General features: G+C 42.8%; 1 protein-coding gene across 31 annotated transcripts in view; it reads left to right on the top strand.

The window, feature by feature from the left end:
• The window catches only part of KCNMA1 (potassium large conductance calcium-activated channel, subfamily M, alpha member 1), a 1,077,241-nt gene that overhangs the window by 936,258 nt on the left and 118,153 nt on the right, over positions 1 to 22,830 (top strand). For all 31 annotated transcript variants that reach the window (XM_006837432.1, XM_006837421.1, XM_006837418.1 and 28 more), the window contains 3 exons: positions 11,003 to 11,126; positions 15,781 to 16,005; positions 21,354 to 21,546. In XM_006837432.1, the coding sequence (XP_006837495.1) occupies positions 11,003 to 11,126; positions 15,781 to 16,005; positions 21,354 to 21,546 (542 nt within the window). The remainder of the gene's footprint in view (positions 1 to 11,002; positions 11,127 to 15,780; positions 16,006 to 21,353; positions 21,547 to 22,830) is intronic.

The raw sequence follows: 22,830 nt of genomic DNA, 5'->3' as shown, positions 1-22,830 counted from the left end.
ACTTGATCAAAATATGATCACCAATGATATTGAGGTAAGAGATCCAAGCTGCACTGACGGCATTAGCGAAAAACAAGGCTTCAGGAGCTAAAAGAATATAAATTAAAACAAACTAAAAGAATATAAATTTCAACAAACTGGTCCAGCACTGGAGGTCCTCACTCACCTGTACCAAGAAATTAGGAAGACAGCTTCTTGGCCATTCTATTGGAAGTGATCCATGTTTGTGCTCATTTCAAAGAAAGGTGACCCAACAGAATGTGGAAATCATCAAATACTATCACATGCAAGTAAAATTTTGCTGAAGATAATTCAAAAAACAGTTGCAGCAGTGCCTTGACAGGAAGCTGCCAGAAATTCAAGCCAGAATCAGAAGACGATATGAAGGGAGGATGTCACTGCTTACATCAGATGGATCTTGACTGAGAAAGAGCAGAGAATACCAGAAAGATGTTTACTTGTGTTTTATTAACTATGCGAAGCCATCAAACAAACTATGGGTAACATTGTGAAGAATCCAGAACACTTAATTGTGCTCATGAGGAAACAGTACATAGATCAAGAGGCAGCCATGTGAAGAGAATAAGAGGATACTGACTAATTTAAAATTAAGAAAGGTGTGTGGTTGGGCTGTACCCTTTACCATACTGTGTACAGAGCAGATAATCTAAGAAGGTGGATGATACGAAGAAGAATGTGGCATTAGGTTTGAAGGATGACTCATTTACAACCTGAAATATGCAGATGATGCAACCTTGCTTGCTGAAAACAAAGAGGACTTAAAATACCTGCTGATGAAGATCAAAGATTACAGCCATCAATATGAATTGCACCTCAATGTCAAGAAAACAAAAATTCTCACAACTGGACCAATAAATAACAACAGCATGACAAAGATTTTCATCTTGCTTGTATCCACAGTCAACACTCATGGAAGCAGAGGTCCAGAAAGCAAAGGATGTATTGCATTAGGCAAATCTGCTGCAAAAAAACTTATTAAAGTGTTAAAACAGCAAAGATGTCAATTTGAGGACTAAGATGTGCTTGACCCAAGACGTGATATTTTCAGTCGCTTAATATGCATGTTAAAAGTTAAAACAATAAAAAGGAAAGACCCTAGACGAATCCTTTCATTTGAATTATGATGTTAGCAAAGAATATTGGAAGTACCGTGAAATGCCAGAAGAATAAACAAATCTGTTTGGAAGAAGTACAACAAGAACACTCTGTAGCAGTGAAGATGATGAGACTTTGTCATTCTTGCAAGTGTTTCCAGCATGATTGGTCTGCACAGAAGGACATCATGCTTGTTAAAGTGAACAGTCAGTGAAAAAGAGGAAGACCAATGAGATAGACTGACAGTGGTGGCAACGATGGGCTCAATCATAACAATGTGTGAGGGTGGTGCAGGACTGGACATTGTTTCATTCTACTGGATTCACAATCAACTGGACAGCACCTAACAACCTCAGCATCTGTTACTCTTGTCCTCATGATAAACAGAAGCACAGAGATGGAAAGTCTAATGTAAAGTCTAGTTAAGTTGTACCTAACTAGGGAAGATTTGAATCCTTGTGGTTTGGCCTCTGATCCCTTATTATTAACTACTTCATCATTCTTCCCATAGAAGATGTAAAGCAAATGTTCATAACTGCAACATGTGGTTTGATGTGGCTTGATCCCAGGGGTCCTTGGAGTGGTATAGCTAGAGTTGAGAATGTATTTGGGCACTTGATCACGGAGGGTTTTGCTTCTTACTGGCACTAGAGAACTCTTCAGATTTTGAGAAGGCAGTATCATGCCTTAACTTGTGTTTTGGGGAGTCCACTGATGGCAGTATAAGGAGATATGTGGCCTGCAGAACACAGAAGTGTGAAAGAGATGGCCCACCACCATTCTCCAGTGGAGGCTTGCATATTGCTATGATGCTGAATTTCAGCAGAGCTTCTAGTCGAAGATGGACTAAGAAAAAAGGCCTGGTGATCCGCTTCCAAAAATCAGCCAGTGAAACCTCGGTGGATCCCAGTGGTCAGATCTGCAACCTGTCCCTGGATGGCACAGAACCAGAAAGCATTTCATTCTGTGACTCATACAGTCACCATGAGTCTGGGATCGGCTGAAGAGCTGCTATCAACACAAATGAGACTTGAATCCTGCAGAGTACCACGAGCCATGATGATTTATGCAGGATGTGACAGGTGGGTAACTTACACAAAGAGCTAGCTTTCAGCTCGACTAGCAAGAAGAAGAAAAGGGAGAAATTGAGCTCTTTGAAAAAGTCTTCATGTCAGGAGACCCAGGAAATACTAGCTTCCTGAGTGGACGGGGAAATTGATGGGAAGAAAACAGATGATGCTTTTGGGCATCCACTGACCATTAAGTGAAATAACCTCATCTGCTTGTTAAGTCTCGTTCCCTCTCTTTTAACTCACAGCTCCCATGGGCCCTTTTTTTTTTAGAACTCCCCAAGTTAAAGCCAGTGAGTATGAAATGTTCTAGTACTGTTGTTGTTAAGTGTCATCGAGTTGGTTCCAACCCATAGAGACCCTGAACAAGGTTTCCGAGGCTGTAAATCTTAATGGGAGCAGAAAGCCTCATCTTTCTCCCGCGGAGCAGCTGGTAGTTTCGAACTGCTGACCTTGAGGTTCACAGCCCAATTTGTAACCACTACGCTACCAGAGCTCCTTTAGTACTTATTGTTGTTATGTGCCGTGGAGTCGGTTCCGACCCATAGCGACCCTGTACAGGGTTTCCGAGGTTGTAAACCTTTACGGGAGCAGAAAGCCTCATCTTTCTCCCGTGGAACAGCTGGTAGATCCGAACTGCTGACCTTGCAGTTCACAGCCCGATTTGTGACCACTACACTACCAGAGCTCCTTCTAGGAAGTGGCAAAATGGCTTGAGACAAGTCAGAAATGGGGATAGAATGCCACCCTCAGAATGCTCTTTGCTGGGCAGAATAAAGAGAGAAAGAAAGCAGTGGCAGATTAGCTAAGTCTCACCTCTTAGTTCACAAAGAGCATGTGGCAGGGCCCACAGAACTGGAGAAGAAAGAAGTAGCGGGCCTCATCATACCAAAGCTTGGGTAAGCTTGACACAGACCCCTGGGCAGGCTGCAGGCTCAGAAGAGGGTCCTTGTCTTGTCCGCTCATTTTAGCAGAATCTTGTACAATCTCCACTCAGGTAACAGCATGTCAGTTCTCCGGGGGCTGTCTTCCAAGCGTGGAAGGCAGCGATTTCCTTCCTCCTCTGAGGAAAGCAGCTGTCTAACTAGACCTGGCCTATTCAGGGCAACTATTTTTGATGATTTGTTTTCTTGTTAGGCAGGCAAAACATGCAAGTAGATAGTCACCAGGAAACTGAAGAGGGCATCGTTATGTGTGGGCCATCAGACCCTGGCACCAAGGTTGTGTCTAGATGGCTTCAAGGATGGTCATCTAGCGGTTGATGGCAGCAGGCTAGCGGGCAGCAATATCTCAAGGAAGATGGTCATTACAGAGGAGAAGGTGGTCAGTGTTGGAGAATGGGCCAAGGTGGGGCCAGCGTCCCAAAGTCAAGATCTTTGCAAAATATCAATAAGCAGCAGCCACCTAGGAAAACACAAGAATGAGGTACCTCCAATTGAAACAGTTTACCATGTTGAAAATTCAAATGTGAGCCCTCGGAGGGCGCCACCTGAGACCTTCTGCAGTCTCCTGAGGCTGGCATACCCAGAGACCCTTGTGACTAAAAACTGCATCAACATGCTAGGTTGTTTTCTTTGGAGCTGAAGAAGAGGGTTGAAAACTGATGGATGATGATAAGTGTTGCACCTTGAGAACTAGTTTGGACTCCTGGTGTGGTGCTGTAGTATCATCACTGGACTGTGAACCACAAGGTTGGCAGTTCAAACCCACCAGCTGCTCCTTGAAAACCCTATACAGGGTCATTGTGAGTCAGAACTGACTTGCTTAACAAGAGCAGTCCAATAATTAATTTGCTCTTTTACATTTGTTTATATGTTGATCACCCACCAAATGCCATCAAGTTGATGTTGATGAATAAAGAACCTATAGGACCAAGTAGAACTGCTCCGTAGGGTCTCAGAGACAGTAAGTCTTTTTGGGAGTGGGCAGCTGAACCACCAAACTTGTGGTTAGTAACTCAATAGTTAACCCATTGTGCTACTGGGCTCCTCTATTTGTTGATTAGCTCGTGGGAATAGAGCTCAGCAAGAGAGAGCCTTTAGTGTAGCATGTAGGGTAAAGATCGCCATCAGATGACATCAGCCCTCTAAGACCCAGAGAGTCACAGCTGACTGTGTCCTAGCTCATCCGAATGTCCTTTCGGCAGCAGTCCTTGACTAGCAGGGCCGCTGCTAGGATGAGGCAGGCAAGATGCCTGGAGAGCAGCAGTTATAGGAAGCAGTTACTATCAGGTTCTGCAAGTCCAGATCCCAGCATTTTATACCTTAAACATGTTGCTCACATGACCTAGTCCTGATGTGGAATAAAGGCACTGCCTTCAACTTGTGTATTGCTAAAAAGCGCTGACTTTGGTAGCACTTACTCAAGCCACAGTGTTTCTTCCACCCCCCCAAAATTTTTTTGAGTAGCGTTTCTCAAACTTTAACATTCAAATCACCCGCAGGACTTGTCAACACCACATAGCTTGCCGTGCTCCACCCCTTAGACTCTGATTCAAAGGTTCTGGGATGGAGCTCAAGAATTTCCATTTCAAACAAGCTCTCAGGTGATGCTGGGCCAAGAACACTCTTTTGAGAACCCCTATTTCTAAAAATCGTCAGTTAGAGAAGCTTGAAGTTATAGGGTCCATGCCTTAGAAATTCTCAAACTTTGATTGGAGCACCAAGTAGTTGTTTAATTAAGGATGTCTGTCTGGGTCATTTTCAGACATCAGACATTTGTTCTTCGTGCATCTGCAGCTAGTTATAGCAGCTGCAAACTTGATAGGTTAGAACTTAAGTTCTGAGCGTCCTTTCAGATCAAAACAGTTTATGGTGAATGCCCTGTGCCTAAATTTAAATAAGTCCCCATAAAAAATGAAAAGTCAGATTGTCACAACTTACCAAAGGTGAATGATCTCTCACTGTGGTCTCATTTTCTGGTCTCCATAAAAGGCACAGTGAGTCTCTGTTGACTGATACAAGAGTATTTGGGGACTAAAGTTCATTTAGCAGCTGTTGGCTGGTTGGTCATGTGCTAGGAGATACATCAAGGAGTCAAACAGGACTGCCTGCTCTGAAGTTGCTGAGCCTCTAATGAATGAGACAGACAGCCAAGTTATTTATTATCTCTGTTTTATTATTTCTGTTGCTGTTGTTAAGTGCTGCTAAGTCAGTCTGGACCCACATCAACCCTGTGTAGCGTTTCTGGGGAGCAGCTGGTGACCTTGAACTACCGACCTTGTGTTTCAAACAGACTTTGCAGTCCAGCGCATTAACCCACAGTGCCACGCCAGGACTCCCTCACATTTCTATAGGACTTCCTAAGAAGGGGAAAGGCAGTGCTTGCCTGCTAACTAAAAGACTCAGTTTGCGTCTCCCCAGAGGCACCGTCAAAGAAAGACCTGGTGATCTACTGCTGAAAAACCACCCATTGAGCACCCTATGGAGCACTATTGTACTCTGAGTCCAAGCTGATGTAATGGACAAGCTTTATGCAAGAGATAACTTCCGTCTTGGTGTTTGTTGAGGGTGACTTCATGAAGAGCATGTGAGTTAAGCTTTGAGGTCTGAGAAATGTTCTAGTAACTCCTGACCTCTTGTCTGATACAATTGTTGTTAAGTACCATTGAGTCGGTTCCTACTCATAGCAACCCTATATAGGGATTCTGGGGAGCAGCTGGTGAGTTTGAACTGCCAGCCTTGTAGTTAAATGCTTTATTCCACAGCGCCACACCAGAACAATAGATGTTCAATAAAATCAGCCTGTGCCACTTGGATGAGGGACTTGCATAGGGATAAGATGTTCACCTACATTTTATCAAGTCTCCCATTTCCCAGAGATACCACTGAGGGTCTGTGTGCCTTAACTGAGATGGATTACGTGTAAAGACAGAAAAGACTTCATCATGTAAAGAAACTTGAGGTGTTGAGGTTCAAGCAGGGAAAAGGATGGACATTTTCAAATAGTTTTTGTAGCTTACCTCTTTTACAACCTTTTGTTTGTTTCACTATGCTTTACTGTCAATTTCTGAAGTCCGGCATTGAGCCCACTAGCACAGAGTAAACTGGGATTTGCTGGATTTGTCTAGAAGAGGAGCTGCACTCTTTAAAACTGAATACTGGCTTCCTCACAGCACGTTCTCTAGAAGGGGATTTGTGGTTTTGCTTTAGGCTCTGGGCAAGCTTGATGTGTTTCTGCTGTAGCCTGGCATTTAGAATAATGCCTGAGATTAAGTGATGGCAAATGGCATTGCCTGAGCTTGGCGAACCCTCAAAACAATGATCTTTTGTTTTTCTTTCTTTGAAGTCAGCCATGCTTAATTTCAGAGCCCTGGTGTGGTGCTGTGGAATAAGCAATGTACTGTAAGGTCGGCAGTTCAAATCCACCAGCCGCTCCTCTGAAACCCTATTGAGGGTCTCTATCCATTAGAACTGACTCAACGACAGCACACAACAACAACATGCTTCGTTTTTAGCTTGAACGCTGCAAGTGTGAGCTCAGATGCAAGAAGCCCAAGTATAAGAAATTCAATTGTTACTCAATTTAAAAAGTGGGGGGGTTCTTAATCCGGTCAAAACTGAAGATTTTCTACTTTGAATTTTCTGTTGAAACTATGCCTTTTTAGTAACAGAAGTCACTTTGAATGAAATGAAAAAATATTTTGGAGGTAATAATGGATTTTGATGCAATTAGTGGGATGCTATGTCCTGAGGGTTCTCTGGTGCTGAGGTTGATGGGATAAAGCCTGTTTATTCAGATTCAGAGGAGTCCTAGTGTGTGACTGTAAGCTGCTTCTTGGAAACCCTGTACAGGGTCGCTATGAGTTAGAACTGACTTAGTGGCACACAATGACATTTAGATTCCCACAGTTATATAGGTCCCCACCAGATGGCATTGTGGCTGAAAAGCGGGATACAAGCCTCCCACTAAACCCTAGTACATTATTTCTGTTTTGTTTTCTTTCAACGTAGACTATGCGGCAGACATATTCTGCTTTGAGATTTCTTATTAGCCTAAAGGAAGACCAGTGTAGCAGCTAAGTTGTTAGTGACAAATGAGCCTTGAATTGATTATGAAGCATTTTAGGGAAGTTTGGGATTTTGTGAATCAAGGAAATACATGAAATAACTAAGACATGAAAGACAGTATCTCGTGTTGTTTCTTGGTTCCAACTAAGTGGTCTGTGAGTCCAAATATCTTTGGAAATGGTTCTTTTCATCACCCTATAAAGGAGCTCTGGTAGCGTAGTGCTTATGAATCGGGCTGTGAGCCGCAAGGTCAGCAGTTCAAAACTACCAGCTGTTTCACAGGAGAAAGATGAGGCTTTCTGGTCCCGTAAAGATTTACAGCCTCGAAAACCCTGTACAGGGTCGCTATGAATCGGAACCAACTCCGTGGCATATAACATAAATGACAATGTTGGCAGATTTTGTTCATGAAGGTTTCTGATGGTCCTGTCTTCCATGTACCACAAACTGCCCACTTACTCTGGGTCTCCACGGCAGTATTTGTTGTGGTGCTTATTGGCCAATGTTTGGTTTTCTTCTATTAATATAAATTCCAAAAATCTCTATGTAGAAGCAGAAGTTGCTGTGAATAAAGACACTACTCTTCACTGATGTCAGATGTCTCTCAGCAGCATAAGTTGACCATTGTGTCAAACCCATCATGGAGACCACATGTGTGTCAGTAGAACTCTGTGCCATGGGGTCTTCAATGGATGATATTTTTCCAAGTAGATTGTCAGGTTTTCCTTCCAAGGTGTCTCTGGGTGACTGTAAAGTCCAACCTTTTAGTTAGCAGTTGAGGACTTGAATAGTTCATACCACCCAGAGATTGAAGGATGGATGGATGAAAGGATGGATGGATGGAAGGATGTATGTATGGATGTATGGATAGATAGATTCATGGATGGGTGGATGGAAAGATAGATTCATGGATGGAAGGATGGATGGATGGAAGGATGTATGTATGTATGGATGGATAGACAGATTCATGGATGGGTGGATGGAAGGATGTATGTATGTATGGATGGATAGATAGATTCATGGATGGGTGGATGGATGGATGGATGGATGGATAGATAGATTCATGGATGGGTGGATGGATGCAAGGATGTATGGATGGATGGATGGATAGATTCATGGATGGGTGGATGGATGGAAGGATGGATGGATGGATGGATGGATAATCAGTTGCTATTGACTTAACTCTGACACATGGCAACCACACTGGGTGTCAGTTAGAACTGTGCTCCACAGGGTTTTCATTGATTGATTTTTCAGAAGTAGGTCATAGGCTTTTCTCCCAAGGTAACTGAGTGGACTGGAATTCCTACGTTTGATTGATAGCAAGTATATAAACTGTCTGAACCACATGGAGACTCTTAAGTTCACTTAAGAGACTTGAAATTTCTATAGCAGCAGACACGGTTAAAGACATGTACCCTTTGTAAAGAAACTACCTGAAATAATTACATACTCTTTTTTTGCTGGAATGAATCAAGCTTCTTCCTTACCAGTAGAACCTACTGGGGAATGGTGTTTAATGGAATGCTAAAGTCATCAGGCTTTGGTGCTCCCACTCCCCATCTTATTTCCAATAACAACTTGGTCTTTCCCTGCTCAGTGCCCCCCAGCCCTTCATTGCCCCATATGACCCAGTATTTCCCAAATCATTCTAGCCACCTCTTTTCCCAATGAGAACATATGTGGGGGCTTTAAAAAGTTTATGGGAAAATTCCATTATCTTTTTTTTGTTGTTGTTGTTGTTGTTGTTTTTTCATGAACTTTTTGAAGCCCTTGCTTCAAACTTTGAAGGGATTCTACTTTCACTCAACAGTAAGAATTCTGTATTACATTTAATTTGGAGTCCTTTGGTGGTGCATGTGAAATTTTGGTAATTTAAATCTACCTAGAGACACCTGAAATGAAAGTTCTAGTGATCTATTTCTGAAAACAAATTAGTCATTGACCACTCTATGGAACACAGTTCTACTCTGACACATTTGGGGTGGCCATAAATTGGGGGTCAACTGGATGGAAACTGTTTATTTTGTTTTATAATATTTGGTAGTGGCTTTGGTTTGGTTACTTTATTACTTAATCCTCTCTATATCCCCAGCTCTTCTGGAAAGTCTCAAGTGATGACAAACCCATGCTTTGGGAGATAACTCATTTTATTTCTGGAGAGTTATACTTTTTTGTAATAGTTTGCATACAGATAACCAAAGTGTAGAATGATTTGCTCACAGTGACTTGCCCACATCCAGGCAGTGGTATAGGCAGGCTCTGATCCAGGAGTTGTATCCTAAGGAGACTTGGTTTGGGTTCCATCTAAATGCAAGACCATTTGTGCCCCATGGGGTTTTCAATGGCTGGTGCTTTTTTTGAAGTAGTTTGTCAGGCATTTGACTTATTTATTGCAAATAACTTTTGAAAACAGCATAAGACACCATAAAAGGTGGCTCTCAACAGATGGAATACACTGACATCAAATTGACTACATCTATGGGAAGAAATGGCGGAAAAGCTCCATATCATCAGCCAAAGCAAGCCAGAGTCAGGCTGTGAAACAGATCCTCAATTGCTCATATACAAGTTTAGGCTGAAGCTAAAGAAATTTCAGAGCTATAAATACTAACAACTAAACAGAGGCCACATTTTGATGCTCTTAATAGATCATTTAAATGATGAAAACCTTTAAGTAAATGTTTAGAATATGAAGCTCATATATATATTTAAAACATTACACTGGTAGTATTTCAGGAAGTTAGCTCAGTTTCCAGGGTAACTGGTACTTCGGGAACAGTATCTTAATTCTATGTGGTGGTCAGTGTTGTATAAACCAACAGTGGTCTCCCCTAAAACTGATGTGCAGAATCAGTAACAGGGAATCACAAACAGTGATGCAACCTGAGGTTACCTAGCCAACCCACCAGCAGGGAGGTCTCCGGCCTGTGTAGAAGCATTTTCCGGTTTCATCAATGAGCAAGGCAAGAGTGGGTGAATATAACAACCCTGGAACTTCAAGACAATTCTGCTCAATTGCTTCTGAGCTTGCAGCTGTAGGCGAAGGTAGAGGGGCGAGGGAGGTAGTCATTGGACAGTGAGTGCAAATACAGTTGTCAAGGCGAGGGGAGAGAATTGTTGTTTAATATTGAAATCCTGTATTCCAGATGTGGGCATGTGGTAGTCAGTCTGCTCTGAAGTGACATGCTTCTGAATCTTTAAAGGGCTTCAGCTTGGGAGAGGAAAATCTGATTGGGCAAATTGCTAAAATATTTAAAGTGCAGCCTGTTAAAGCTTTTACTGCGAAGAGCATCACGCCAGAAGTTGTAGTCAGAAAGAGCAAGTAATTGGCTTTCCATCCTCATGCCAGTCAGCCAGCATGAAGCTCTATTCCTATTCCTTCCTCTTCATTGCCAATGCTAATAGCAACCCTTTGGAGTGTACAAGCGCCTCTGCATGTGTGTGTGTGTGTACACGCACACATGTGAGTACATATGTTGGCTCACTGATAAAATGAGAGTGGGAGGAAAGGACTATCCATAGAAAGATGGCTGAATGCACAAAATGATGTGAAGAAGATCATTTTAGGAAAAGAGGAACCAGAGAAAGACAGAATTAACCCTGACAGAGATCATCTGGATTTCTCAGTGGGTGGTGGTGGCTTGGGGCAGTTATCTTTCAAAGGATGGGTTCTGAAGCCAAAGAAATGGCCTCCAGTGACAACCACGTCCCCTCCATTTTTCATCTCCTGTAACTCTTGAGGACACTGTCCCTTTATAATTTATCACATCTTCCACTTAGGATTTCCTGTTCTTTTCTCCGCAGGCATGACCCTTTGTTAATTCCTGGCAATGATCAGATTGATAACATGGACTCCAGTGTGAAGAAGTATGACTCCACTGGGATGTTTCACTGGTGTGCACCCAAGGAGATCGAGAAAGTCATTCTGGTGAGCCTTCCATGTCACTACCAAATGCCATTTGTCAGGAATGAGGTTGTCCTATCAGAATGGTGGGATAACACAGTCCCTGGTCCTAATTGGTTTTAACCATTGCAATTAGGAACACAGAAGAAACTAGGAGCTCATAGAACTCTGATCAGTATATGAATCAAGAGTGGAATTTCCAATCTGCATGTAAATAGTGCTGGATGGCATGGTATGTGGAAGCCATCATGGAAGCTGGTATTTCCCATGATTCCTGTGACTGCACCTCAGGGTTCCCTCTCTGCTGGTTTTTATTGTCTGTATAAAGATGAGGTGAGAATAGTCCCAAACTCAGAGGGTGATCAAATCAGACAAGCCATCAATTCAACACAGACTCATAGCGACCCTGCATAGAGTTTCCGAGACTACAAACCTTAATTGGAGCAGAGTGGTTGGTGGGTTTGAACGCTGACGTTGACGGTAGCAGTCCAATACCTAGCCCACAACACTACCAGTAGGTGACATAGAAGGTCAAAAGCAGCAATAAGGGGCTTAGAAAAGATCCCAAGAGATAACTCAATAAAGTTGCCCGTTAATTATGATTGAATGCTATGAAAACAATGTTTTGTTTATGACGATGTTTTGTGTTCTTATATGTGAAACAATACAAAAGTAGATTCCAAGCCTTCGTGTATTTGACCCTTCTTAGCATCCATCTGCTATCGTGGTGTGGTGCTCTGGATTAATGCGCTGGACTGCAAAGTCAGTTTAAGCCAAAAGGTTGGCAGTTCAAGCTCACCAGGTACTCTTTGGAAACCTTATGCAGGGTAGCTGTGGTTTGGAACCAGCTTGATGGCACTTAACAACAACAACAAGCTTACATCTTAGCATAGTTAGCAAAATACATTTGCTTGTGATAAAATGGTGAATGATGGTCCACCTGGGGAGACAAAGGATTCAGAGTTCTGTTTCTTCATTGGCTCATGAACATTCTCAGTAGAAGCACTGAGCTTCTTCCGGATTGTCGTTAGAATGTCAGCAAACAATTTCATGCCACCCTTTAGTCTTGTCTTCAAAAAGTCTTTCAGGTTTATTTTGTACTTTCTTAAACTTTATTGTCTTGCTAATCCATGAAAAGTGGATTAATAGTCGGGAAGATCAGATGGAAGTAATCTTTCTTCCTGGTGTCCCTAATCCCTAAATTGTTGTGGCCCATTCCGTCTATTAGCCAGAAAAATCTGATCATATCTGACGGTATGGCCACCCTTCCTAAAGAAAGTCCCGAGAAGGCATTTTGCTTCCGTTCTGTAGATTTCCCCTGTGTTTTATCTGAATGTCTACTGCGTTTTCCTACTTCAATTCTAAGGGCCAATATAGTGTGCTGGAGTCCTGGGGTGATGCTGTGGGTTAATGTGCCACACTGCAAAGCCGTTTGAACTGCAAGGTCCCTGGTTCAAGCTCACCAGCTGCTCCTCAGAAACCCTATACAGGGTTGCTGTTGGTCAGAATAGATTCGACAGCACTTCACAGCAATAATAATAGTGTGCTGGAAGCTGTTTAGGAAGTGTGAAACTTGCAGGCAGCACACAGAAACTCTGGAATTTCCCGAAACATGCATTGACTTGGAGTGTAAATGGTTCAAACCACAAAGTCACTTGTGTGTTTGTATTTTGATATTGTGTCTGGAGCACCTGTGCTCTAGTGATCCTGACTCAGCCTCGTGTCATCCACCTGTAGCAAGCTGGAGGCTGGAGGCAATGTCTAGGGCCCAGGGTTAATAACTTTGCCTAGGTATTCCTCTGCGCATGCTACCTGGTATGCAGTCACCATCCCCTACCACTGTGGAGCAGTTTAGGGAGGTCAGTTACTACTTCTCTCATATGACAAATAACATCACTCAGTAAACCTTTATATGAGCCTCCTATGGTCTTTGGAAACCGTATACAGGGTTGCTCTGAGTTAGAACCAACTGAATGGCAATTAACAACAATAAAAACTTTTGTATCAGCACTATTACAGGTGCTAGGGACACAGTTTAGAACACCAATCAACAACTGTTCTCATAGCGCTTGTATTCTGGTGGGGGCAGATAAAGACAGCCAGGAAGACAAATGAGTAGGTGATTTGCCAATTAAAAATAATTCGGAGACCCATCACACATGTAATATGCTGGATGACCCTCTGCAAGTGGTTCCCAGTCAGCCAGCTTTGGTTCTTCTTCCCAAAGGGCTGAAACTGGATGTGAGTTCCCCAATGGGCCTTGGTCACCATTTATAAGCCATTTCTTACGGCCTGCATCTCAGGTTTCCCTGCACCGTTGCAGGTGGAAACCAATAATGGTGACAGTGTCTGCTGTAGTCTAATGATCAGGAGTGAAGGCTACCTTCCTCTTCTCCTTGGGGGTTACTGTAATAACCCTGACATTGTCATGGATTGCAGTATTGGCATTTAAAAAATCAATATGGCGGTCAATTCTAGGGATTAAATCAAGCAGAGTTTGATATGTGCAGAGGACATTAATATGCCTTTCCCAAAGCATGGTAGGCCCCCATGGGACCATCCGAGCGGGCCAGCAGCAGCTAACCACTTTGTTTTCCAAGAAGCTGGCTCCCCCGTCTCCTGGTGTGGTTTTATTCTCTCACTTGTCTGCTCTGTAGCTACAGGCTTATGATGTTGTTAAGTGCTGTTGAGTCGGTTCCGACTCATAGCAACTCTGTACAGGGTTTCCGAGGCTGTAAATCTTTACGGGAGCAGAAAGCTTCATCTTTCTCCCGTGAAACAGCTGGTAGTTTCAAACTGCTGAGCTTGCGGTTCACAACCCGATTCATAACCACTACGCTGCCAGAGCTCCTATAGGCTTATGATAGAGGGAAGATAAGGGTTTGTTGTCCTCTGTTGTTGTTGTTGTTGTTGTTGTTGTTAAGTGTCATCAAGTTGGCTTCTGAATCATGGCACCAACACTGCCTAGTTCTGTGCTATCCCCATGGTTAGTTTGGAATCAGGTTGTTATAATCCACAGGGTTTTCTTGGAATGAGTTTTGGAAGTAGATTGCCAGACCTTTCTGCCTTGAGGCTTAGCCCAGAAGCTGCGCGGGAAGCTGTTCAGCATCTCAGCAGCACACAAGTCTTCACTGACAGGCAGGTGGTAGGTGTGCATGAAGCACATTGACTGGCCTGTTTAATGATTATTTGGGGGAGAGGGTGGCTCCTTTGATTAACACACAAGTTATACCGCTCCAAGCAAGACTCTGCAAACTCCAAGACAGCACTAGCTTAGGAAAGTGATCAGCAAGCTTGTTAAGGGTCAGATAATAACTATTTTAGGCTTTGCTGACCATACATACAGTGTCTCTTACGACTACGGCACTGTACGGCTGCCGTGTAAAAGTAGCCAGAGGCAATACCTGAATGAATGAGCTGGGCTCTTTTCCAATCAACCCTTATTGGAATTTTAATTTTATATAATTTTCACATTATGAAATGTGAGTCATCTTTTGACTGTTCTGACCATTTTAAAATGTAAAAGCTATTCTTGGCTCCTGGTGTGGCACTCTAGGACCAGCACTAGACTGCAAACCACAAGTTTGGTAGTTCAAACCCACCAGCAGCTCGTCAGAAACCCTACGCTGGGTCAGAACCGACTTGACGGTTCTTAACAACAACAGTTCTTTGCTCATTGTCCAAATAAAAATAAGTGGTTGACCAGATTTGACCCATGTACCAGAGCTGCCACCCTCTGACTTAGGACATCATTCTTGACCCACTGGGGCATGGAAGTGCATGTCCCCTTCGGACCAAAGGGAGAAAAGAGCCGTGTGACATTTCAGTGATGTGTCTAGAAGTTAACACTCAGTTTCTCAAGCTGAGACCGACGTAGAGATCTGCCCATCAGCCTATTATCTCAACTGCCCATTTCATCATCAATTTCATGGAAATTAAGACAATATCTAGGCAAACCCACTCCCTACAGTCAGTGAGTAGTGGACAGTTGGGGTGTCCTTGCAGGTATAGTTGGATTTCTCATATCTTCACGTGCTTTTCAAACCCTCCAAAATAGAAGATAACTTTTCTATTTCTCTTCCTTCCTGTTGTTGTTGTTAGGTGTGGGCCAGTTGATTTTTAACTCATAGTAACGCCAAGTGACAGAGTAGAACTGCCCCATAGGGTTTCTAGGCAGTAATCTTTATGGGAGCACATCTTCCATAAAATGGCTTGTTGTTATTGGTAAGTGCCATTGAGTCAATTCCAACTATGAGCTACCCAGTACAGAGTTTCCAAGGAGCAATTGGTGGGTTTGAACTGCTGACATTTCGGTTCACAGCCCCCAGTGCTTATCCTATAGCATCACACCAAGAGTCTAGGTGGGTTCAAACTGCTAAGTTTTTGATAAGACGCCAAGCACATAACCATTGTTATCACCAGGCCAGGTAAGGATATGTGTGGATGTATATTTACATATGGATTTCATAATATTTTGTGTGTGTGTATGTGTGTGTATATATATACTCAGAGCTACTGATATACATATCATGTATGTAACAGATGAAACCAAAACAGTTGCACATAGTGAAGACTCAGTAAATGGGTACTAGATGCTATACACGAATGATTTCTTTGTTCCTTGTAACCATCCTGTGAGGCCTTCTAACCAATGCCCTTGTACTCGTCCTTGTTGCAGACTCGAAGCGAAGCCGCCATGACCGTCCTCAGTGGCCATGTTGTGGTCTGCATCTTTGGCGATGTCACTTCAGCCCTGATTGGACTCCGGAACCTGGTAATGCCTCTCCGTGCCAGCAACTTCCATTACCACGAGCTCAAACACATCGTGTTCGTGGGCTCCATTGAGTACCTCAAGCGGGAATGGGAGACGCTTCACAACTTCCCCAAAGTCTCCATATTGCCTGTAAGTCCAGTGTAATTGCATTATAATGCTTTTTTCATTCATAAAAGAAAACCCCAGAGGAGGGTAATATTTGTAGGTTTGATCATGCGTCTATTTCTTCATCTGTCCATGGGCCTGAGGACTCAACCCTAACCCTGCTCCATCTAGGAAAATTCAAACCCTGGGAGGCCTTACTAGGAGGAATTTACTGTAGCCCAGTTCAGTCTCTCATCAGGGATGAAATGTAGATGGTACCAAATGTGTTAACTATATCAGTGTTTAAACACAGCTCTTGCCTGCATGAACCTAGTGTGTTGCAGTGTTGTGATGCTTGATGGCAGAATCACTTATGCATTATTTCTAGTGTTTTACTTATGACTTAGGGGGTCTTGATAGATACCACCTTCTGTTTGTAACAAACTGTACATAACTACCAGCTGTTCTGCGGGAGAAAGATGGGGTTTTCTGCTCCCGTAAAGATTTACAGCCTCAGAAACCCTTTGCAGGGTCACTATGAGTTGGAACTGACTCTACGGTAGTTAACAACAACAACCACAACATACATAGCTAGGAGTCAGAATCAATTGCACAGCACACCACCACCATACATTGTGGAGCCTTTTAGTGATGTCTGCTGTATACTTGGCAAAGCCCCATTCATTTAAAAGTCCAGACGTGTTTGTATGTGTACACAAAGGGGCTCTGAAAACTTAGTGGAAAAATGGACTAGAAAGATAATTTTTCCATGAACTTTTAGAGGCCCCTTGTACATGCATGCATGCCTGTGATGTTTTTGATCAAAATTTGAAAGAAATGGTTTCTGACTCCATAATTTGGTGTGAGGTCATGGGATTCATGTTCTAAGAATGATGTAAGTACCTTTAACCATCAGAGTATTTTCATAGTCATTAAAAAATTATAGGATATTGCGAATGTCACCATCTCATGTATTTCTCCACGTATCCATCCAAATATCATATTTTCTTCCAAACATTTTTCTTGGAAACAAATTAACGTTCTTACAGTTGAGGCACATGAATTTGATGTACATTTGAAGGGGTCTTCTTCTGAGCTTGTGGAGGTAAAGTCCATTATTCAGTCAGCTTCTAGAACATAAGAACTAGGAAAATGAATTAAGTCATATGATCACAGAATGCATTGAGCCTTTACATCAGTAACACACACTCCTAGTCACCATTTGCCCTTATAGAATAATGTATTATATGGTAGAGGAGTCCTGATGTGGCACTGAAGGTTAATGTGCTGGACTGCAAAGTCAGTTTGAACTGCAAGGTTGACGGTTCAAGCTCACAAGCCACTCCTTGGAAACCCTATGCAGGATTGTTATGGGTCGGAACTGATTTGATGGCACTTAACAACCACAACATACAATAGATGCTTACTAGATACTTACAGCAGCAAGACAGATGTCAGACAAGTCTCCTGGATGGAGGACCACAACCCCACTGATTTGGTCCACACGTGAAGTTAAAATCCTTACTAACTGGCAATCAATCACTACAAAGAAGAGCATGAATGAATATATTCTTCTAACTTCAGAAATATAGTAGATTTGACTCTATGTTTTCAGGATTCTTTTCTTTATCTGCTTTTCTGTGGTTATTTATGAACACATTTTGAACTGGACTCTAAAACTATGTTTGTAAAGAGCATGTGGAATTATTTGCTGGGATACATGAATCTATGTGTATGAAGGGGCTTCAAAAAGTTCCTGGACAGATTCCATTATCTTTCAATCCCATTTTTTTTAAGTCTCCTCGTATGTGTGTGTATATGTTGTATTGATGGATGTGGTGAGATGTTATGTGTGTGTTAAGTATGTGTGTGTGTGTAGTGTATGTTTTGTGTCAGGGATATGTGTGATGTTTAGAGTATGTGTGTAGTCTGTATAATGTCAGGAGTGTGTGTGATGTTTGTTGTGTGTAGTTTTTGTGTATATGTATGTGTGTAGTACTTATATTTGATGTTGGTGTGTATGATGTTTAGTGTGTATGTGTATTGAGTATGTTGTAGGTATGTGGTGTTTGGTGTGTGTGTTTTGTGTAAGGTGTGTGTGTTTGGTGTGTATTTTTGTATGTATTTTGTGTTGGGGTGTGTGTGTGGTGTTTGGTATGCATGTATAATGTGTATGTTTTGTGTCAGGGGTGTATGCAATGTTTAGTTGTGTATGTGTGTGTTTTGTATCACAGTGTGTGTGATGTTTGATGTGTGTATGTGTAATGTGAGTATATTTTGTGTCGGGTGTGAAGTGTGTGTGTTTTGTGTCAGGGGTGTGTGTGATGTTTGGTGTGTGTGAAATGTGTGTGTATATTTTGTGTCAGGGGTGTGTGTGATGTCTGGTGTGTGTGAAGTGTGTGTGTGTGTGGTTTGTGTCAGAGGTGTGTGTGAGAAGTGTGTGTGTATTCTGTGTCAGCGGTACATGTGACATTTGGCATGTGTGTGTGTGTGTGTGTATTTCCTTCTGGCTGCCTTTGTACATATCCACTCACTGACCAGCATACACACAACTGAGCTCTCCTATTTGCAGGTGCTTTTCAAACCCTCCAAAATGTAGTATACTAAACCCTCCAAAATGTAGTATACTTGTTGTTGTTAAGTGCCGTCGAGTCGGTTCCGACCCATAGCGACCCTGTACAGGGTTTCCGAGGGTGTAAATCCTTACGGGAGTAGAAAGCCTCATCTTTCTCCCGCGGAGCCGCTGACCTTAAGGTTCGCAGCCCGATTCGTAACCACTACGCTACCAGAGCTCCTCTAAACCCTCCAAAATGAGCTCTGGTAGCATAGTGGTTACGAGTCAGGCTGCCAACCTCAAGGTCAGCAGTTCAAAACTACGAGCTGTTCCACAGGAGAAAGATGAGACGTTCTGCTCCCGTAAAGAAACCCTGCGCAGGGTCACTATGAGTCGGAACCGACTCCATGGTACTTAACAACAAACCCTCCAAAATGTAGCATGCTCAAGCACAACCTCTTTGTACAAAAAGGACTTTCTTCCACCTGTCTTTTCCCATAATTCATTGTTTAAATAGTCCATCACGTGTAGGGCCAGCCCAGAGAAACTCAAAATGTTTCTATCCGTATTATTTGATTTGTATTTCTTGCGTTTTGAAGTCACTCATATACAACTGTACAAGGGTTGTCTTAGATCACAAATACTGTGGATTCCCTACAAGGTGAAATTAAAAGACTGTGGGTGTGTGCAGTTGAGGCTTACGCACTAACAATGATGCAGGAAGATGGGCAGGCTAATTTCATGCCAAAAGATCACAGGAAAACAAGGTATTTTTCTCTTGAAAGACACTGGTTCCAAGGTGGGAACACTAAATGCCCTCCTACCCTAATTCCACTTTTTAGCAATATTTTGGTGCTAAGAAAAGAATTATGGCAGCCACTGAGTCAAAAAAATTGTGTCAATGAGTTTGGTTTCTGTAGGCAAGTTCTATTACTTGCAAAGTTCACTCTCCAACACGGGGAATGAGAGGAAGGCATCCAGAAATACAAGCCAATGGGCAAGCCTTCTGCAGATAGTCACCGAGTACTTAGGCTCCACAAAGGCAAAGCAGGGGCTGAGTTCTGGCTAAAGAGTCAGGAGGCCGGTGGCTGGATGAGACCTGCAAGATTATCCCACAATGTAACGCCTGCAGAGCTCTGACGTTCAATGGCCTGAACGTTAAGCCGTGGCCAGCCCCTCTCTACCCATACCCTCCTATTTTACCTACGGTGGCATTCCAATTCTTGGTCATTAGCACCTTGACCTGGGTTTTTCCACTATCTTCTTCTTATTGTTGCTGTTATGGCATTAAAAAAACATGTGTACTGGCTTGTTAATTTTTAATTACATAAGTAATATACAAATATGTTCTTGTTATAAAATATTCAAACAAGACAGAAGTATATAAAGTCAAAAACAAAATTCCCCCTTCACCTCCCAATCCTATTTCTTTCCCCAGAGGTAATTACTGTTAATAAGTTTAGTGTGTTTTTTTTTTTTTTTTTTCTGAGCTTTTGTCTGTGAATTTACACACATTTATAAATGCATTCATAAATATATAGTTTTGCTTGGTGTGGGTTCTTATATGTTGTTGTTGTTAAGTGCCGTCGAGTCGGTTCCGACCCATAGCGACCCTGTACAGGGTTTCCGAGGGTGTAAATCTTTACGGGAGTAGAAAGCCTCATCTTTCTCCCGCGGAGCGGCTGGTAGTTTCGAACCACCGGACCTTAAGGTTCGCAGCCCGATTCGTAACCACTATGCTACCAGAGCTCCTTTATATATATTTTTGTTGTTGTTGTTAAGTGCTGTCAAGTTGGTTCTGACCCATAGTGATCCTGAACAGGGTTTCCAAGGCTGTAAATCTGTACGGGAGCAGATAGCCTCATCTTTCTCCCACGGAACTGCTGGTAGTTTCGAACTGCTGATCTTGTGGTTTGCAGCCTGATTCATAACCACTACGCTACCAGAGCTCCATATATATATGAATTCATACTTAACGAATTCATAAAAGATATATATAGTTATACACACACACACATAAATAAATAAGTAAATAAATTCATACTTAACGAATTAATCTAGAACTTCTGTTTTCCAAGTTGAAGTCTTCTTGGAGAACTTTGTCTTTTTCCCTGTCTTGCATCACACGTATGCTTGATGGTGTATTTAACCATCCCTCTATTGTTGGACAATTAATTGGTGATTTATTTTCTGATTGGAAATATGCAATGAAATTATATGACCTGAAGCGCAACTCCTTCTTGTCTCCCCTTTGCAGGATATGCATTAATTCAAACTCCCTGCTTTCTCTACCCCTGGCCCTGTAAATTGGACAGAACCCTTAGCCTTACCTCATCCCACCAGGCTTTTCCCCTTGGCTGCATTGGATTTTCAAGTCAGAGCTGCTGTCTTTTGCCTGAGATAGAAGTGACCTGCTATTAAATAAACAGGCATTTGAAACCCACCCCTCGTTACAGTCTGAAAGCCAGAGGTTATCACAGGACAGTTACTTAAATCAAAACAATTTCCAGGCAGGACGAAGATGTAGAACCCTGGCATTATTCCTCTCCCTCGTTTGTTAGTAATAGCTTGATTGAGTCTTGAAAGCAGGCCTGAAATGCTGCCATCAGCACCAACTACCCTTTACATTAGCACACAGCTCCTATTCCCTTGAATGATGTTAGGCCAGTTTAATGTCAGGGCATAAAAAAGAAACTCGTTAAACAATTTCCCAAAGCTCTGGCTCAATCTTTAATTTGTTTTGTTTATTTTTTTTCCCCTTTTTCTTTCTCTTCCTTCGGTCTCACTTCTGCTTTCTCTTCCTCTCTCTCTCTCTTTTTTTCTTCCCTGTCTGCCAAAGGGTACACCATTAAGTCGGGCTGATTTAAGAGCCGTCAACATCAACCTCTGTGACATGTGCGTTATCCTGTCAGCCAATCAGAATAATATTGATGATACTTCGCTGCAGGACAAGGAATGTATCTTGGCGTCACTCAACATCAAATCTATGCAGTTTGATGACAGCATCGGGGTCTTGCAGGCTAATTCCCAAGGTAAGGACAGGCTGTAATACTTTTTCTGCTATGCCTGCGGGGGACAGGGACTGGCAAGAGGGATATCCTTCACTTGGTAATTCAAAGAGATTCACATCAGCTTTCCGGGCAGGGAAACCTGCCGGGCGTTGGGATGCTTTGAAAGGGGTATCTGCTACCTCTTCTCGCCATCCTGGAAAGCAGGTTTGACGCTTGCACACCAGAATTGGCCTGCCTTCCTAGAGAATACACAGGCCTTTCAATTGCCACTCCCTCAGCCTTCCCAAATGTGACTTTATGACCAGGGTCACCAGCTAAATGCTAGAACATAGCAAAGGCACTGAATTAACGATTCCAGCATTTTATCCCAATACATATGTTGACCTTTGACCTAGGATGGATGTGTTAAGTTCTGTCAGCTGCGTCTGAGAGGGTGTTGGCCAAGGGATGGTGCTGGCTGCAGAATGAATGAGGCCTCCACAAACCCTAAAACTAATTCAGTAAGAGGTGACCCTTGTTGGCCCAGACAGTATCCTAAGGGGTCGTCACACGAGCAATACATAGCACACATGGATCTTTATGGTCCTGTTCCATTCCTCCCTGTCTTTGGCTCTGGGCCCCTATGCAAGTGGTTACAGCTGAGGTTTCATCTAGGAACCTTAGAAAGGGAGCATAGCAGAAACCTGGTAACAGATAGCTGTGACGATCAGGAATTTGATATAACCGGATGCAGTGTGTGTTCCTCTGGAGTAAGGCCTTTGTAGAGACATCCTGTGAACTACAGGCTGTTTTCTATGTGGGCTACTGTGTGTGGGCCATTGTGTGTAAGATAGATTCCTGTATCCCATCATTTCCAGGCTCCACAGCTAAGCGAGCTAAATACCTGCTGCCAAGTTGATGCCAACTCATGATGACCTTTTGTGCTACAGAATGAAACACTGCCTGGTCCCATGTCACCTCTTGATGACATCCGTCGTTGTAGTTAACGGTGCCATCCTGTCTCATTGTTGATCTCCCCACCCCCTTTCTGCCTCTTTGCTTCACCAAACCTGATGTCCCTCTCTTGTGACTCATGCTTCTCGATGATATGTCCAAAGCAAACACCATCACCCCAGGACTGAGGTGGACAGGCATGTGAACCTGGACAAGTGTGAATGCTCTTGTTTCAGAATATCCACGCATCCTTTTGGAATTTGTCTAAGATGATCCAGTTCAACACAAAATGTGTCTTCATGTTGAGAAGGTGGAATCTTTATGGGCGTCATGTCCGGATACTAGCACTGCGTATTATTAGGCCTTTTAGAT

Source organism: Chrysochloris asiatica, unplaced genomic scaffold (genome assembly GCF_000296735.1).
Source record: "Chrysochloris asiatica unplaced genomic scaffold, ChrAsi1.0 scaffold00020, whole genome shotgun sequence".
NCBI classification, from domain to species: Eukaryota; Metazoa; Chordata; class Mammalia; order Afrosoricida; family Chrysochloridae; genus Chrysochloris; species Chrysochloris asiatica.
Note: the sequence above shows the minus strand (reverse complement) of the source record. Positions and strands in the feature narration are given on the sequence as shown.